Genomic DNA, 19,796 nt, shown 5'->3' on the forward strand with positions numbered 1-19,796 from the left:
AACTAAAAAGAAAATCTGTTAGGCAAACAAAAAGACGGTATCTTTTTTTTTCTCCCCGGTGGTATTATCGAGCGGTAAGTGGGAATAAGTAGCAAGCGATAAGGAGGCGGCGCCACCGCCGCTTCGCGCGCGAAGTTTTTCGCGGGAAGCGGCTTGTAGCGTGGGTCTCCTCGGCAGCCGCTCTCTCGTGTGTGTTATGCGTGTTGGTGGTCGATTTTATTTCGCAGTATAGTTTGTTCACCGTGAAAGAGTCACCGACAAGATGAAAACTGTCAACGCAGTGCCCGTCTCCCCCGTGAAATTGGATACGACAAACGGCAAGTGCTCATCGGACGAGGAATGCGGCGGGGCGAGCGGAGGCTCGGACGACCGCGAAGGGAACGGCGACAAGAAAGAATCGCCGCCGGCCGCCAAGCTCAAAGGTGGGAAACGCAAGCGACGCTCCAACGGCGAGGCTGCCGGCGGCAGCCAGCCGACCCTGACCGCGCTGTTCAGCCAAATGGCGAAGCGCGTCAAGAGCGAGAGCGGCCTGGCCGAGAGCAAAAAACCGCCCGCCGCAGAGGCGAGCTACACCCGTTGCTCCGACTGTCGCCAGGTGTTGGACGCGGCCGAGTTGCGGCTTTTCGAGGGCGACCCGGCGGACGCCGTCGACGAGTTCTCGGCGCTTACCGACCCGCGGTTAAGCGTGTTCAACGATAACGAGGCCGTGGACGAATGCGGCGACGACGTGATGGACACGCCGCAGCACAAGCTCACGCAGTTCGCCGTCTACGACAGGCACACACACCTGTGCCCCATCGACGCCGGCCTGATCGAGCGCGACGTGGAGCTCTACTTCAGCGGGTACGTCAAGCCCATTTACGACGAGGATCCTTCCCCCGAGAATGGCATATGCTGTAAGGCGATGGGACCGATCGGCGCCTGGTGGACCGCGGGTTTCGACGGTGGCGAGAACGCCGTGATCGGATTCACCACTCCGTACGCCGACTACGTGCTCATGACGCCTAGCGAGCAGTACGCGCCCTTCATCGACGCCATCAAGGAGAAGATCTACATGAGCAAGTTGGTGATCGAGACGCTGGTGAAGGACCCGAACACCACGTACGAGGACCTGCTCAACAAACTCGAGCTCACGCCCCCGCCTCAGGGCATCGCCAAGTTCACCGAGGACGCGCTGCTTCGAAATGCCCAGTTCGTGATCGACCAGGTGCAGAGTTTCGACGTCACCGGAGACGACGACGAGGCGCACCTGATCGCGACGCCCTGCCTGCGAAGCTTGGTTAACCTGGCAGGTGTGACGTTGGGTCAGCGGCGAGCGATGCGCCGCGGCCGACGCGAAGCGTTGCCCAAGAAGCCCGTCTGTACGTTGGCTACGACAACGCCACTCGTGCGAGACGTCTTCGAGGTGCTGTTCCACGGTCAGATCGACGACAAGGCTTCCAGCGCTGCCCGCCGCAAGCGGTGCGGAGTCTGCGAAGCGTGCCAGTCGGCCGACTGCGGCAAGTGCAGGGCGTGCAAGGACATGGTGAAGTTCGGAGGCACGGGCAGGCAGAAGCAGTGCTGCGTGGAGCGGCGCTGCCTCAACAAGGTCTTCCAGGAAGCGGAAGAAGACGACGGCGACACGGAAGAGATGGAGGACGAGCTCGACCGCAAGGCCGTGCAGGCGGAGGCTCCTGCGACGCGCAAGACGACGCGGCGCGGCGGCAGCGACGTCTGCTGGGTTGACGACGAGCCGGTCGCGAAGCTCGACAAGAAGTCGTACTTCTCTCGCGCCGTGGTGAACGGCCACGAGCTGCGCTGGGGCGACTTCGTGCTCGTCACTCCCACGGATCCCGGCACACCGCTGTACGTGGCCCGAATCGTCTACATGTACGAAACTACGTCGGGCGAGAAGATGTTCCACGCGCACTGGTTCTGGAGAGGTTCGGACACCGTTCTGGGCGAATCGTCCGACCCTCGCGAGCTGTTTCTCGTCAACGAATGCGATAACCAGAGTCTCAGCACAGTGAACGACCTTTGTACGGTAGTACTCAAACCCGCAGCTGAGGACTGGTTCTCTCGCGGGGGCGTGCACAGTTTGGAGGACGAATGCGTGCTGCAGGGTGAGGACGACGGAAGGTCGTTCTTCTACCAGAAGGCCTACGAACCGGATAACGCGCGCTTCGTCGACCCGCCCGAACTGCCTTGTCCAGAGGAGTGCGACGTGACGCAAGCTTGTACCTCGTGCCGTCACGCAGAAGCGCAAGAGAAACTGGAGACTCCCGTCCCGGGAGAGGTCGTCGAGGAAGACGGCGGCAGACTCAGCTATTCGAGTATCTCGTTCCAGGGCAAGTCGTTCTGCGTCGGCGAGTGTGTCTTCCTGGAGCCGGACGCGTTCCAATTTGACTTCATACCGACCAAGAGCAAAAACAAGGGCAGCCTCAAAAAGGAAGACGTGGACGAGGACATGTACCCAGAGTACTACCGCAAACGTTCCGAGTACATCAAGGGATCGAACGCCGACGTGCCCGAACCCTTCAAGATCGGCAAGATCGTATCCATTTATCGAAAATCCCGCAGTGGCGACGCCAAAAACGAGCCCCAAAACTTCAGGCTGAGAATCAAGAAATTTTACCGCTCCGAGAACACGCATCAGCCAAAGCTGGACGCCGACCTCTGCCTCTTGTACTACTCCGAAGAAGAGGCTGTCGTCGGGCTGCACCAGGTGTGCGGCAAATGCTACGTCGTGTACGGCGAAAACTTAGCTGAGGAAGTCGAAGACTATCTTCACCGAGGCCCTCACCGATTCTACTTTACCGAAGCGTACGACAGCGAGACCAAGAGTTTCGTGGAGCCTTCATCCAAGGCGCGCATGATGGGTTGTCTCGGCAAGGGCAAGGGTAAGAAAGGCAAGAGTTCGAGCAAAGCCGTTAGCATCGAGCCGCCTGAAGAGTACTGCGTACCGCAGCGCAAGCTACGCAGTCTCGACGTCTTCGCGGGCTGCGGAGGCCTGTCCGAGGGCTTCCACCAGGCCGGCGTCAGCGAGTCCTGCTGGGCCATCGAGCGAGAAGAGCCCGCAGCCACGGCCTTCCGTCTAAACTTTCCAGACGCCACCATCTTCACCGACGACTGCAATCGTCTCTTGCGCCTGGTCATGGACGGCGAGACCCACAACGAGCGTGGGCAGTCGCTGCCGCAGAAGGGAGACGTCGAGCTGCTCTGCGGCGGACCTCCGTGCCAGGGCTTCAGCGGCATGAACCGCTTCAACTCGAGGCAGTACTCCCAGTTCAAGAACTCGCTCATTGCCTCGTACCTGAGCTATTGCGAGTACTACCGGCCGCGCTTCTTCTTGCTCGAGAACGTACGCAACTTCGTCTCGTTCAAGCGCAGCATGGTTCTCAAGCTGACCCTGCGCTGCCTCATCAGCATGGGCTACCAGTGCACCTTTGGCGTGCTGCAGGCCGGCAACTACGGAGTGCCGCAGACGCGTAGGAGGGCCATCATTCTGGCGGCTGCCCCGGGAGAAAAGCTCCCGCTCTACCCGGAACCGCAGCACGTGTTCGCTCCTCGGGCCTGCCAGCTGACCGTCATGGTGGACGACCGCAAGTATCTGTCCAACTGCAAGTGGTCGTCGTCCGCTCCGCTCAGGACCATCACCGTCCGCGACGCCATGTCGGACCTGCCCGAGATCCGCAACGGCGCCAAGTTCGACGAGATTCCGTACGGCGCCCAGGCCCTGACCCCGTTCCAGAAGGTTCTCCGCGCCGGTGGTGCGGTACTGCGGGATCACGTGTGCAAGGAGATGGCGCCACTGGTCGAGGCCCGCATGCGGCACATTCCCCTAGCCCCGGGTTCCGACTGGCGCGACCTGCCCAACACCGTCGTGCGGCTTTCGGACGGCGTGACGTACACCAAGAAGCTGCGCTACACGCACCACGACGCCAAGAACGGCAAGTCGTCGACCGGTGCCCTCCGCGGGGTGTGCCCGTGTGCCTCGGACAAACCGTGCGACCCGCTGTGCCGACAGGACAACACGCTGATCCCGTGGTGCCTGCCGCACACGGGCAACCGGCACAACCACTGGGCGGGGCTGTACGGTCGACTCGAGTGGGACGGGTTCTTCAGCACCACCGTGACCAACCCGGAGCCGATGGGGAAGCAGGGCCGAGTCCTGCACCCCGAGCAGCACCGCGTCGTGAGCGTGCGGGAGTGTGCTAGATCGCAGGGGTTCCCGGACACCTACCGGTTCTTCGGCACCATCCTGGACAGGCATCGGCAAGTCGGAAACGCCGTGCCGCCGCCCATGGCGCGGGCTATCGGACTCGAAATCCTCAAGTGCCTTGCTGACGGAAACGACAACTGACTCTACAGCGCTGGAACGTGACGATCGAGTGTGCCTTTGGGGGAGGCTGTGACTCCCAAACTCTAGAAAATGCACGTTTTTGGTGCTTGCCGTTTTTAGATTGTCACATGCGGTTCAGTCGGTGTGTGTTTCTATGTGCTCCTTTTATCCACGGAGATTCGCTTTTGATCTCCGGGAAAAAAATTTGCCTTTGCTATAGGCTGCCTTTATACACTGAGCGGGCATTTTATGTCTTTATATAGCTACCTTATGGAGTCTTGCCGTCTGTAAGAAAACACGCTGAAGGCGACTGTTGTGTTGGAAAGGCAATTTTTTGTTGCACTGTATATAATGATTTTATATCACTGTTTCTTTATGCACCTTAAACGAAAAAAAAAAGCCCATGATATTATTAAGTGCGAAGATAATGGGTACTTTGAAGGTGTTCTGTTTGAACATATCGAGTCATCAAAAGTACAACGAAGTAGTTCGCTCCTACTTATCAGTTCCTTTGTTGTGTCTCCATGGCGTAGCTTGACCTAGCGCAGCTTGAGTGCACGATCTTACGATATTTTCTGACAGCGGTCTTCTCGGCCGGCGCTTTCATTTAGAGCGATGCGAGTTCCAACTATCAGTGCTTAACCATAGGTCTTTGCTGAGCTTGCAATTGCTTTTAGATTGTTGTCACGCTTGGCAAAGCTGATGGGATCGCTGTAAAAAGTTGAGTGGAACTCGTGTTTTACCATTGTCAGTGCAACTGTTTCACGTGTAAAAGATTTACGCTTATTTGACGATTAAAAGAAGGTTTTTATCTACACCTCGAATGTGCTTGTCTTGTTTTACTATCCGACTCGGTGGCTGAACACGAGGTTGCGGGCTTGAGTCCCGACCGAAGTGAGCGTCTTTATCAAACCGCGACCGTCGCTGGCTTTCATGACCGCCGCCACAGAGTTGCGCTCTTTCTGGGTGAAATGGGCAGGAATTCACTACGCTGCAAAAATTAGTCATCTTTGTGCATTTTAAACCGGCTGCGAACTTGGATGACGTGCTTAAAATCTTGCATTGGTATCAGTCGTCTGACTCGGTTGAAAAATGTTCATATTGTTACGAAGAAAGATGGTTCTGCGGTCCTGTGTGGACTAGTGGCGCCTCAACAAGATCACTCGCAAAAGACGTCTACCATCTCCCACGCATATATAGACGACGCGATTGACAATCGCAGAATTCTTTTCATCCCTAGATTTGCGCTCAGGGTATTGCAAGCACCCATGGCAGACGCCGATCGGCTGAAGACAGTTTTTGTCACACCCGGCGGCTTGTACGAGTTTAACGTAATGCCTTTTGGACTTTGTAATGCGCCCGCAACTTTTGAGCGCATGATGGACACAGTTCTGCGCGGCTTGAAGTGGCACACGTGCTTGTGCTATCCTGATGACGTTGTTGTTTTTGCTCCTGACGTCACCACGCACGGCTCCGGTGTGTTTTGACATGTTTAACAAACGCTGGCATACAACTAAACCCTAAGAAGTGTCGATTTGTAGCTCGGCAGCTGGCGACGATCCAGTCAACCTTCTGGCCGTCGCCGAATTCCCTAAGCCGACATCTGTCAAAGATTTGCGCAGTTTCATAGGTCTATGCTCCTATTTCAGACGCTTCATTCGCAATTTCGTCACCATCACATCGCCCCTGACGATGCTACCTAGAAGCAACGGCCCCTCACTTCGTGGTCGTCTGAGTGTGACGAGGCTTTCACAAAGCTTCGTCGTTTGCTGATGTCACCGCCAATTTCTTTTTTTTTTTTTTTGCCATTACGACCAGTCAGCCTCTACCGAGGTGTACACAGTTCCATGGCCTCGGCGCTGTTCTTGCCCAGCGCAAAGAAGCGTTTCCTGACTATGTCGTTGCTTATGCAAGTCATACGCTTACGAAAGGTGCGACCAATTACACTGGGACAGAAAAAGAATACCTGGCCATGATCTGGGCTCTTAGTAAGTTCCAGCCTTATTTGTATGGCGTTCATTTTGTGTAGTCACAGACCATGCATGCATGCACTATGTTAGCTGTCGTCCTTAAAAGACCCCTCAGGCCGTCTTGCCCGATGGGCCCGAAGGGGACAAGGGGAGCGCCTCCCCTTGTCCCCTTCAGTCCTTCCTTGTTTGCGCTAAGCGATCATAAACATGATGGTCTATTGAGCAATATGAACCGACTAGCCCAGCAACATGTACGTACTTCTGGTCTGCAACATTTACCTTGCCCTACCAGGCCGTCTGAGCGTGTCGGCATCGATTTGTATGGGCCTCTTCCCCTGACATAGGCTGGAAATCGCTGGGCCATTGTGACAGTCGACCACCTCACGCGATACGCCGAAACTGCCGCTCTCCCGGCAGCTACAGCGCGCGATGTTGACTCCTTCCTGCTTCGTCGATTCATCCTGCGCCATGGGCCACCTCGGAAACTGCTCAGAGATCGCGGACGTGTTTTCCTGTCCGAAGTAGTTGAAGCCATTCTTAAAGAGCGCCACGTTGTTCATCGCACAACTATACGACGTAGCGGCGTACAGAACGCTTCAGCCGTACGCTCGGCGACGTGCTTGCCATGTACGTCGCCTCCGACCACACAAATTGGGACGTCATTCTGCCGTTCGTAACCTACGCGTACAACCGAAGTCGTGGCGTAGTGGTTACGGCGCCGGCCTTGCCTTGGCTTCGGGAGGTGGCTGGTTCGAATCCCACCACCGATTAAACGGGTATCTCCCCAGCCCGGAGCATGGCTCCAATTCGTGGGATGTGCACTTGGGAGGCGCTGCTAACTCATCTGCGTCTGTCTTCAAACCAGCTTAACCTATGCGTGCAATATTGCTACTCAGAGCACCACCATCTTTGCCCCCCTTTTCTTACTGCGCGGTCGGTACTCGTCGCGACACAATTCTGTTATACCGTCCGGATGCATCTGAATGTGCGCCCATTTCTGCCACGGCAAGACGTGCTGAAGAGTGCCGCGATCTCGCACGGCGGGCTTTTACCTCCGATGACGAAGAGCGCCAGAAGGCCGGGTGCAGCAGAAGGAACCGATCGAGAGCCGGCTCCTGGTTCCTTCCGCTGCACCCGGGCTTTCTCCAAAACTATTGCCCAAGCATGAAGGGCCCTTATCGTCGAACGCGCACCCCCGTCAACTATATGTGATCGAACCCGTTGAGCCGTCTTGGCACATGTACCGTGGTGGAAGAGACATGGTCAACGTCGAGCGCCTCAAGCCGTGCTACGATCCACTCATAGTGGGGAGCTCTTAGGTCGCCGGACGGCTCGTTCCGGGGGGTAATTGTAGCGAAGAAGAGGAGAACGCTGTAGTGGGCCATCCACTCCAGCGCTTTGTATAGTGGGTTAATCTCTCCAGTTCGGGGAACGCCGCTCGTGCTGAGAGTCCGCGCCCTGATCTGGCGGTCGGCCCAAACGCTGGTGACTGATAAACGTCTTTACAACGTAATTACTGTATACCTCTAGCTTTCCTAAAATAGAATCCTGAGGAAATCGCTTAATTATCGCACCTTATCCATCCTCGATGAATTTCGGACGCATTTTTACAAACATCCCGTAGAATGAAAGGAAGCGACTACAAGAAGGTAATATATATGCTACAAGAAAGAGCTACAAGGGCTGTCTATGATCTTCCCCTATAAGTAAAGACCAAGTCGTTTCCATGTGCGCTCATTGTAAGCATATTTAACATGTGCGAACTGAGGCTATTTCTTTCAAATCGAAAAATATTGCGTGGTAGTCACCCAACGCCACCACGCGCAACAGTATTACAACATCAATCGCCATCAAAAAGAACAATAATTCACGCGACGCTGTGTCCGGAACAATGACTTGTGCAATACCCGTGAACAAACCATGCAGCAAGCACTTGCTCAACAAAATGCTGAGCGCAAATGCCCGACTGCGGAAGACACCGCAGTTCATAAATTATGGGGTTTTACGTGCCAAAACCACTTTCTTATTATGAGGCACGCCGTAGTGGGGGGACTCCGGAAACTTTGACCACCTGGGGTCTTGAACGTGCACCTAAATCTAAGTACACGGGCGTTTTCGCATTTCGCCCCCATCGAAATGCGGCCGCCGTGGCCGGGATCCGATCCTGCGACCTCGTGCTCAGCAGCCCAACACCATAGCCACTGAGCAACCACGGCGGGTGACACCGCAGTTCAGAACTGCATTGACGCTTTCTCTATATCATGAAGAAAGTACACATCCGTGTTCACACTGATTTCTTTGTTACTGAATTTGTTTACGGTTCTTTTGACCTATTCTTTTGCGCGCCGATTATAGCGAATGTATTTGACATGTTCGTATTAACGCCGCCGCATACGGCGCTGTATTCTGCTTTGAAGAGTGGCGATGTCGAAGGCCCGTCAAACTGTTTTTCTTTGGCTCGACCACTTCCTGTACTTATGTACATTTGACTTTGGACAAACTTTGCCTTGGTTTTAATGTAGGCGGCCACGGCCGCAGTATGTCGGGGAATGCGTTTGGATGCATTCTGGGGACGCCTTGCCCCAGTGCGGCGCATTCGTGTTGGTTGAGGCCTACACTCGATTCCGGCTTACTGTAAGGACTGCAGTTAGGCGTATAAGGTGTGACCAATTTCGCGGACTAGCGCTTAAATGGCAAAGGGGCAACACGGCTACGAAGCCTGCATATACACGGTGCTCTCGACACATATAAGTGGTACTTTCTTTTTCTTTATTTTATTGTCATTTATTCGTTTGCTTCTCTTTGCGTGTAAATGAGGATATTCAACTTCCATAGTCGTGGGCCTGCGTATACTAAGCGTTAAACAAGGTAAATTCTTAATGTTCTCTATTTCGGCGAAAGGGTGTGAATGAATGTGGATATACACTGCGTATATGAGACGTTACAATAGCAATAATAGGAAAAGAGAGACCATTTCTCGTTTTACTGTGTTCCGTGATTTTCCTGTCCTTGTTCAGCGGTATATAAGGCGCATAAGTTACACTAATGTATTTTTACGACTACGTGAGTCTGTGTACGGCGCATGAAAGCGTTGCAGCTCGACAGAGAAGGGAATAAGGAAGACCTCGGGCAAAACGTCGACCCTTCGCCCTCGTCGCGGTAGCAAGGCTTGAAGACAAGAAGCGTCAAATGAGGTCGCGATGTCTAAACGCGGAGGCACCGTTTATATTGGAGCTGCGCACATATCAGCCATACGTACATAGAATATACAGGCGATGCTCAAGCGTTGAGCCTGTCTCACCATCCCAACGCCCAGTTCAGGGGGCCGAAAAGAAATACATGTTTCTCTCTCGTCGGGATGCCAAATCGGGTTTGAAAGCGGGGAGGCATGCAGGCAGTCTGCTTACAATTGTCGCCGAAGTGTCACCTTTCTTTCTATGCAGGAAGGCTTGGTCATACACGAAACAGTCGCAGTAGTGATTTTGCAAGGCGCATAATTTACACTCGTTATATTTATGTATCTCTGGCATTTTGACGAACTTTCGAAGCCGTCGCCGGAATTCCTCATCCCATCAACGCGAGCGGTTGCACGCCGCCTTTAATCGTCAAGTGACAAACTGGGCAAACGTGCCTTCGGCAGCAACGTCACGGTAGGTAAGGGCGACATTATGCGCCAGCGTCAAGTAAATCAATCCAATCAATCAACTAATCGAGTCCTTTTTTATATGCTTGCAAGCTATAGTTAATTCGACATAATTAAGTATCTCGCATACGGCGCTTATACCTTATGCAGCGCCTATACCTCATACAGCGCTTCTGCTTAATTGGTTCTCATCCCTCGTTCTTTGTCCGTGCGCGCTGTGTACAATGACAATCAGGACCGCTTTTATGACCTCTGATATTCAAGTTCGCCGACGCGGCTACGGCTTCATCCCGCCGAGTTCGTCGCGGAGGAAGCGCGTGAGCACGCCTTTCTTCAAGTACCCTCATGCATGTTCCGTACAAAATGCCTCGTCACGTTGAATACTCCAGTTCTCGCCAGGTCACCTTAAGCTAAGCAGCAATGGGCTCGCTCAATTGCCGCGAGGAAAATCGCCTCCTAATGCCGATGATCCCTTCCTATAGCAAACAACCACAGTCCAGCCCCCCCCCCCCCCCCCCACCTTCCTTTCTTTTTTCAGCTTTAACAACAACAACAACAACAACAAAGCTACGCGAAGAACGTGCATCGGTGGAAAACCTTGTCCTGTGAACTTTCTACATAGAGTCTCTGCGCGCATTTGTACAGTTGGACATGTTTAATTTGCCGGCCGAAACAAAACTACTGCTGAAAGTGACCTATATGACGCCGGGCAAGTGTTTTAACGCCGTCCTCAAAGAAATTTTAGGAGTTTTGGGCCACGCGGGCGTGAAAAGCTTGCGAAGTTATATCCGTGACCACAGAACTGCATCGAGACCGGTCAGGAAGGTCCATCTTAAGTTCGACGCTTATCAGGGGCGAAAATCGCTTGTTTATATAAAATGGTGAAGAAGTATTCTTCCTATCGTTTTTATTCCTTTTACACACTTCAAAAATGTTAACGCCCTTTGGGGCTTATCTTGTCCCACAACGATAATCGTAATCTGCCTTGCTTGCGCTTCTTCAAACTCTGCGCTGGCTACTTGCCTGTAGAAAATACTATATGCCACGCTGATAACGAGCTAGCCGTCCGGGACCTGGACGTACCGGATGCGCTGCGTTAAAGAAAGGAAGTGCGGTCAAGATAGATGACGATTATAGATGTAAGAAAAGATAAGCCCCAAGCGGCGCAAACGTTTTAAGAGTGGGCAGTTTCGGGCGACTATTATTTTAACATTATACAACAGGACAACTTTTTAGAGCGCCTCCTGGAATTCACAAGCCTTCTAGTTCGTAACAAACGTTTCAGCTTAAAAAGAAAGAACTAAATTATGGGGTTTCACGTGCCAAAACCCCGATGTGATTATGAGGCACGCCGTAGTGGGGGACTCCGGAAATTTCGACCACCCGGTGTTCTTTAACGTACACCTAAAGGTGTTCCCGCATTTCGCCCCCATCGAAATGCGGCCGCCGTGGTCAATGTTTCATCTTCAACAGCACCATTTACAACAAGGATGAGAAAAGAGAGCACAGTAGATGGGCTGTGGTAGCACATGTCCTGTGTTCTCTTTTCTCGTCACTGTCGCAAGTGGTGCTCGTTACGAAGGTGGGTCGTTACCAACTCGCCCAATTTGGCACCCTTATAAGAAATGCTTGTCATCCGGGGACACTTCTGCTTATATTGTTGTGTCCACTATATATATAATGACTGCCCAGGACTTCCTGTTGTACGAGCACACACACACACACACACACACGCACACACACACACACACACACACACACACACACACACACACACACACACACACACACACACACACACACACACACACACACACACACACACACACACACACACACACGCACGCACGCACGCACGCACGCACGCACACATCCGAACCCACCACCTACGTGGGTTCGGCTCCCAACGACGGTAAGTAGTTTTTTTCTCCTCCACTTTCATTTCCCTTTATCAATCCTACACATCAATTAAAAACACAAAATAACTTCCTCTATTCTCTCCTTGGCTTCATTACCTGCCGGCTTCTTATGGTTATGATAACCACGCACACGTATATATATATATATATATATATATATATATATATATACGAGAGAAGAAAGGGGAATCCGAGAGTCTCGGTTTTGTTAATTGACCATAAGCCAACAGACAATGAAGCCAAGGAACTCATTAGGGAAATTAAGTATGGTTGAAATTGAAACGTGCAAAATAATAAAGAAAAGGGAAATTAAAGTGGGGGGGGGGAGGCACGAAAGAACAAGTTGTCGCCGGTGGGAGCCGAACCCACAACCTCCGCATAACGCGTGCGTTGCACTGCCAATTAGGCTACGGCGACGACTGTCAATCCGTCCATCAACTTGGGCATCTATGTCTACTGTACTGTCTGCTGTACGTATGTACTGTAGGTCCAGGCCTGAGAGTGTTGCCAGCGCCACTCAGGGCCATGGTGGGCGGATGTGGAACATCCTTTTCTTTTTGCGAGATGGTGTCACGTAACACGTGAACTTGAGAGAGCAGGCACGTGGCTGAAAAACCTGCGCGTGCTACCTAATGCCATCGAGACTGCCAGATTGGAGACCCTCGCTATGAATGAACGAGAGAAGGAGGGAAACCGAGGATCTCGATTTTGCTAATCACGACCGTATAAAGCCAATAGACAATGAAGCCCACATTTTCTACACTACCATTCCAACCATGATTAATGTCCCCGATGGTTTCCTTTCTTATCGTTCGTTTATATATATATATATATATATATATATGAACGAGAATAAAGGAAACCGATGGGCCCAATATATATGTGAAATCATAAGAAGCAAACAAACAATGTCATTGTTTGTAGCGGGGTATTGTACCCGCGACCTCGCGCGTCAGCAAAAGAACTGCGCAGCCGCTGCGCATCGATGGCGACCACGACTCCGAGTTCTAAGGCGCCTCGTATCTCGGTCAAAGACTACACGCTGTCTTCCAGGAGAGCTGCATCGGCATCGGTCAGCAGCGAAGCGGAAACAGACATGCGTTACGATCGACAAGGGCTCGTGCACCGACCGAACCACAAAGTCGCTGCGAGTCAGAGATAAGATAAGGAGTGCATGCGCACCGCGAACGACGCCGAATAACAGGGATCGCAGGAGCACGTATATAGGTACGCGGACGAGGATGATGGATCGTGATGCACGCTCGTTCCTTCATCTTCACTGCACACAATTTTAACTTGTCCATAAACGGAATCAACGGGACGCGTCACACGTGACATTATATGCATCGACATGCGACAATCTCGAGTTATTAAGTCTCGTTAAACATTCTAACTTAATCTGTAGCTACAAATAGCGCCTTCAGTGAGACGACTGCTTGCAAACGACTTCATGCGTTGAAAAAAAAAAAAAAAAGAAAGAGGCCCGTCGCTAACTTTCCAGAGTGGCTCGACCGAAAGTCGGTGTTATACCGAAGCGATGGTTAATTCTGGCCTCATAGACGTAAAAGCTACACGAGCTTTTCTGCAGTGTATACGTTAAGGAGTTAAGGAGACTGCAGATACGCTGCGCATTTTCCAGTATGTACGGTTAATGTGGACTCATAGGTTCTCCTTTTGTTTCACTCCCCCATTCCCTCTCCACGAAGAGGGTAGCAAGCTAAACGAATTCCAGTTAACCTACTTCCTTCCTCCTCTCTCGCCCTGTGATGCTTCGACCGATTCAGCTGTATGAGCTGTATTCAGCTGTATATATATATATATATATATATATATATATATATATATATATATATATATATATATATATATATATATATATATAGAAAACGCGGGCAAAACTTCTCGAATTATCCTTTTTTGCTAGTTTTTCAATGCGATCGAAAACGTCTCAGTAACTTCGCACATTACAAATGTCTTGGTAAATTCAGAAATGTCTGACCAGCTTCGGTCAGACTCCGTCAAAAGCTTTGACGTCACGGCAAGTTAGTACGGGAATTTCGAGATGGCGTTGCCACCCATCTTTCGGTATTGCATTCATTCAAGTTACCGAGAGTTCATTCACGGTAACAGATATAACGACCGGTAAATGTAAAGAATAATGCAAATCATCTATTTATATTTTTCTTTGTATTCAGATGAAACCGGAAGGCACGTACTTCTTTCTAAATTCTTTCTTTCTTTCTTTCTTTCTTTCTTTCTTTCTTTCTTTTGGCTTAATTGTGGATACGAACGACTGAGTTTTTGAGTGTTTGTGCACATACATGTTTTTTAAGGTTCTTGCAGAAGACGGCGAAAGTTATAGTAGGAAGGAGAGGGAGATATAGGTTGTCCACAGCGTTCATCTGGTTTGCTACCGCGCACCATGGTAAGGGGATAAAGAGGCAAAAATAGAGAGAAAGGAGGGAGGCAGACCCCTAGCTATACGCGCGCATTTTGAACAGATAGAGAGCGTGAAAGAAATGCAGAAAGGTTAACCAGGTTTCACCTGGTCTGCTACCCTACTCCCAGGGCTCTCAATATGTAGAAACTTGGGGTAAGGGCTATACGGGGTAAGCAGAGGGGAGGTGTACGCGAACTCTTACTTGCATCCGGGCCCCACGGTGTTGACGTTGTCAGTGGTCGCTGACGAGGACGCAGCGCCGGCGGCTGTCATGGCGGTGGTGTTGTAATTGGCACCGTAAGTGGTGCGCCTGGGCCTTGTACCGCTGGCCGTGCCCGGGTCTAACAGCAGCAGTCGCTCCTCGTTCTCGAGCCCCATTCTGCCGCCTGCCCGCGCGGTAAAGGTAATGGGGAGGGGAGAGAGGAAGGGAGAGAGAGTACTGAGCCATGGCACCGTACGAATCGTCGGCAAGTATATATGGCATGCTGACCTGTCACTTTTCATTTCCTTGCGTATGTTTTCACCTTAAAGGCCCGAGGGAACTACATGAGCGGGGAGGGAGGGTGCTCGTTCAAGGGTTAATATAAACCGCTTCGATAAAAATAAACTAAAAAAAAATAAATGAACAAAAGATAAGGAAATACCGAGAAAAATGTAATTCGGTAAGGAAATAAACCCTACGTAGATATGAGTTGTAAGTTGAGTACAGAGTAATTATACAGCAGCAAACATAATAAGGGTAAACACTGTAAATCGCTAGATTACGCAATACGCGATTTGTGCTCAATGCGCGATGCGGCAATGTTTAGTGTTGTTACGAAAAATGAGCATTTATCTCTTGCGCGAAATATCTTGCGGTCGGTGCATGAGACAATGGTAGCGGGTAGGCTGCTCCAGCGCACAATAGCATGGCATGGCATGGCAAGAACTTTATTTTGGTCCAGAGAAACTAGGGCCCGTGCCCTGCAGAAGCTCAACCGAGCTCAGGCAGTCACATTAAGAATCATTCAAACTAAACCTTATCCCACACCTTATGTGCTTAACAATAGCATGAGGAAGAAAAAGGAGATAAATGCTAATGTACTACCACTTATGCTATAGGGATGACATGACCATGACTTCCATGACTATTACTACAAAGTGGTTCGTAAACGACGTGTATAAGTGTGACGTCAGCCTAAGAAATGTGGGAAATGAGCGAGAGAGAACATTATTGGCCATAGAGACCGGGTTTCATCGACTGTTCCTAGCAGTCTTTTTCCGACTCGCTGTTCCTCCGTTGGAGATTAGTTTGATAGATATATTTATTTATTTTCTTATCTATTTATTTATTTAAGTCCGGGACGGCAGTTAGGGGAGAAAAGGGATGGCAGAGGCCAAGTTCACGTTCAGGTTCAAGACCTGAATGTGAAAGGGTCCGCACGGTAATCGGCCTCGGGGCCCTACCCTCGCTAACTTTTAATTTCTTGCAATTTTTCCTTTCACAGAGTGGCGCACTCATCCTCCGATACCATCCAAGAAATCAAAATTGGTATGACATTATAAGGTTAGCAAATGTAGAGCCCAGATCGAGTGCGATGTGACCGGCCGTTTCGATAAGGAGCAAATGTTTTGAGAATATAAGATAGTGAGGCTGCAGCATACCTACGAACACACGCGCATATATATATATATATATATATATATATATATATATATATATATGCGCGTGTGTTCGTAGGTATGCTGCAGCCTCATATGCGCGTGTGTTCGTAGGTATGCTGCAGCCTCACTATATATATATATATATATATATATATATATAGAGAGAGAGAGAGAGAGAGAGAGAGAGAGAGATAGGTCGGCAGTGCAAAACATGACATGCACGTACGTGCAGCTTTCCCGCTAAAAGTTCCTTTCTCACGCAACACTGTCGGCAGAAATGTTTATCATACGCGGTCTCTCGTATGCAAATTCCGGTGTGTACATCTTGTACGAATGCACGTGTAGCCCACAACGGTATCGTTTTGTCACGCCCTATCGCGCCTCCTACAAATAGGTATATCCGCGACGACTCGTATTTTAGATGCATGTCGACTCCCAGCAGCACTTACCGAACGGCAGTAACAGTTCGCCGTCCGCGAACACAGCACACATGAGCAGAGTACATCCAACTGCGCAACGCACGGGAGCGCTGCCGCCGTTCGCATCGACAGACGCTCCCATCTGTGAGTAAACACGCGACATCTGCCGTGACGTAACTGAGTGCCCCGACGTTAGGAAGTCGGCGCCTCTGGCCGGCATTTTATTTGCAGCTCTACATACGCGGTGGCTCGCTTCTGTCATGGCAGATTTTATCGCGTCGGCGGTCAAATAAATAACATCTGCGAACCGTTTCTGCGAACCCGTTTGGCCTTCCTTTCGTTGACCTCTGGCATTGTTAGCCCAACACGGCGTCATCACATATAAGTACTCGTGTACTTGGCAGTTCAATAGGATTTTTTTTTTTCTTTTAGCGTGCGTTGTTGAGGCCTGCACGATAAACACTTCCGCCTGCAGCATGCAAGCTGTGAAATCGTAGATGCTCGCAGCAGCGTGCAAGGCGTAGGTTTAAAAAAATAACATATAGCTGAGCAATCACGCCAAGTATTATTTTTTTAGACACGTCAAACGTGAAGCGTTGTAGAACAATGTGCGCCAAGAAATGTTGCCGCGGACTATAGTTCAAGACTTCAAAAGAAATGCATCGTAGCTTTATTTCTGGCCGCACAGACGTGAGTTTCTAAACCTTCTGAGAGTTGCCGGCAGAGGATACAGTGAGCCACAAGTATTGGGCTAGTGACGTTATCCTTCACCCTGTTAACCCCCCTGGCGGGCATCGGTTTGTTATCATTTTCAAATCCAAACCAGAAGCATTAACAACAAAGCTTCCGCTCTGACTTGAAACCAGATGCACACGCGGAGACAATATGCTATTTGTTTAGCATTTTTTCTACTACAGGTTTGCTCGAAAATTGATGTAAATTCTTGAGAGGTCTTTTTTATCAACACCTCCAACGTAACAAGTTATCAAAGTGCATTTGAAAAGATGCGTGCGATATGTGGCGTCGTCGCAAAAGAGGATGCAGCATGAGCATGATCGTATAAACCATCGCAAAATGTTACACCTTTATCAGTTAAAGAAAGGTGGTGTTCACTTGAACAAACGTGAGGACAGCTGTACTTTCTCCACGGACGTGAAGATTCTCTATAGTCCGCAGGCTTGTATAACCCTGACCATGCGACAAAATCAATACGTTTCTGAGGGTTCGTGGGTGACAAAGTCATGCAGTAAGAATTTACCGGCGCAAAAGGGCATTATTTCGATAGAACACGACAGATATTTTGGATGCACGTGACACCTCAGCGACCGTACGTTCCTATGGGAACGGAATAAAAGAAAATTTAATCTACACAGAGCTTTGGGTGCACGTTATGTATAGCACCTCACGGGGGCCAAACTAATGCGGAGTTTCCTGCTACGGCGCCTCTCGTAGCGCGACCGAAGTAAACGGAACGAACCCGGAGGAAGTAAAACCATTATTCTATCGAACACGCGAAGCCTGCTGACCGATACTCATGTAAAACAACTCCCTCATAACGAGCCGCACACTGGATACATCGAACTCAGCCCACCCGCTACCAGGTGAGCAGCGATGGGCTGCCCCTGGGCTGCCCCACGACGGCCCACGCGTGGAAGCGTTGATACCTGACAGAGGCCCGTCCTTCTTAAAGCGAGTGTGGGCATCCACTTCGCCCGGGTATCAAACAGGACGCTATACCGCGTTTCTGGGGCTGTAACAATCTTGTTCCTGCTTTAGCTGAATCTCCATCTTTGCATTCATTGGTGCACATTGGGACACTTAGTTGCTTTGTGGAAATCAATGGCGAGATCAGACTACGTGAGCCCAATGAAAAGAACATCGATGCCAAGGTTTCGATAAGAACACGTTTCCACGCTGAGCGTCGAAACCTTTTGACACCAAGCTGAGGCCATATACTTGTTTATATCGTCGCGAGACTGAACACGACAAAGCATTTTGTTGCGACAATATCTATAGTCCTTACAGAAGTCCTGTTCATTGCTCGGGGCGCTTTCGTTCTATTAGTGATAGTAGCCGAACACGCGCAGTGTGTGTTTGTGTCATTTTGCGCCAACAAAAAGTAATGTTTAGTAGTTAACGGCAAGTCCGTTCGTGAATAGCGCTTCTTCACGTCAAATTATTTTACCTACCCTTCTTCGTGCGAGTTCTTTGCGAAGACACAATGCTAGCTAAGCCCTGGCTAACATATTGTTAGTGTCGGCGAATGTAAATGCACCTCACAATAGCAGTAGCTTCACGTTCGGGTTGATTTACAAAAAAAGAAAAGGAAGAAAGAAAAAACAGCGATATATTCTTAAAGGGATTCGAAACGTAAGGTTAAGTTTAGCTGGGTTGATAACTTTCGCTTCAGGAAAGCTCAAAACGACAATCCGTGAGTGGAGTCTTAGTGTGCCAAACACTGATCGACCGAAGACAGGCTTGCAGTTCCCGCGCGAGGCCTTCGTGAGGTCATGAGATATGGACGACGTCCTCTCGGAACTATGTAGTTAATAGTCTATCGACGAACGAGGATTACATTGTATGCTAAAAGAACCAATTACTAGACTCAACGTGTTTCGAGAAATGTTTCTGAGCAAGAACGGCCCAAACACGGCGAAATGAATGCTTTCAAATTTGTGACGTCACACTAAGAAGCCGGTGCTGTGGTGGTAGCGCTGAATTTAAATAGGTAAGCTGAAGCCTTAATTTTCTCCTCTCTCATAAATAACATCTCTCAGCCAAATAAATGCATATCAAAGCCTTCGGAAAAATAAAAGCCACTTCACCAAAATAAAACAAATTTAGCACTACTCTTTAGTGTCCTATAAAAGAAATAAGGGCTTTGTGGTCGGTCTAGGAAAGATGAGAAGGACGCAAAACTGTTCAGCAGAGAGTTGCTAATAAAAAATACTAGAAAAATACTAGAGGGAACTTCGGCGCAGCGACCGTATAGCTCATGAATTTGTGTAATTTTCCAGCTTTTTTCCAGATTTCCAAGCAGTTATACATTTCCTAACCCATGAAGGCAACAGGTTTCTTGGCACTATCATAGCGAATTGTTGCTCGCGGCTTTGTCAGGCTGCCCATTGGTTCGGTGGGTTTTACTGTCTCCTTTCACCATCGTGTACAAGTGATGGGAAATGAATTATTATTATTATTATTATTATTATTATTATTATTATTATTATTATTATTATTATTATTATTATTATTATTATTATTAAGCTTTGTGATTCTGCAAATTATCAATTTACAGAATCATAAAGCCGTTTGAAGTTGATGGACGATGTTTCCGCACATCAGTGTACAGTACAATATCGGTCATTCCCGTGTTCACTGAACCGTCATTTACTCCTCTGCTCCCAGAAACCCTAATGTCAGAGTTCTCTGTCGTTATTTCT

General features: G+C 49.9%; 2 protein-coding genes across 4 annotated transcripts in view; one reads left to right on the forward strand and one right to left on the reverse strand.

The window, feature by feature from the left end:
* LOC126540047 (ATP-dependent translocase ABCB1-like) overlaps positions 1 to 19,796 on the reverse strand; it is a 186,782-nt gene that overhangs the window by 72,099 nt on the left and 94,887 nt on the right. For 2 of the 3 annotated variants that reach the window (XM_055075236.2, XM_055075241.2), the window contains exon 2: positions 14,496 to 14,679. In XM_055075236.2, the coding sequence (XP_054931211.1) occupies positions 14,496 to 14,679 (184 nt within the window). Of the gene's footprint in view, positions 1 to 14,495; positions 14,680 to 16,386; positions 16,446 to 19,796 lie in introns of those variants that run through there. The other variant, XM_055075240.2, reaches the window with a different exon arrangement.
* On the forward strand, positions 81 to 5,138 carry LOC126540038 (DNA (cytosine-5)-methyltransferase PliMCI-like). The gene has a single exon (XM_050186845.3). The coding sequence runs from the start codon at positions 263 to 265 to the stop codon at positions 4,340 to 4,342; it is 4,080 nt and encodes a 1,359-aa protein (XP_050042802.1). The 5' UTR covers positions 81 to 262; the 3' UTR covers positions 4,343 to 5,138.

This window comes from Dermacentor andersoni, chromosome 3 (genome assembly GCF_023375885.2).
Source record: "Dermacentor andersoni chromosome 3, qqDerAnde1_hic_scaffold, whole genome shotgun sequence".
NCBI lineage: Eukaryota > Metazoa > Arthropoda > Arachnida > Ixodida > Ixodidae > Dermacentor > Dermacentor andersoni.

Excerpts from the sequence above, each read along its gene's own strand:
- LOC126540038 (XM_050186845.3), top strand. The coding sequence starts at position 263 with ATGAAAACTGTCAACGCAGTGCCCGTCTCCCCCGTGAAATTGGATACG.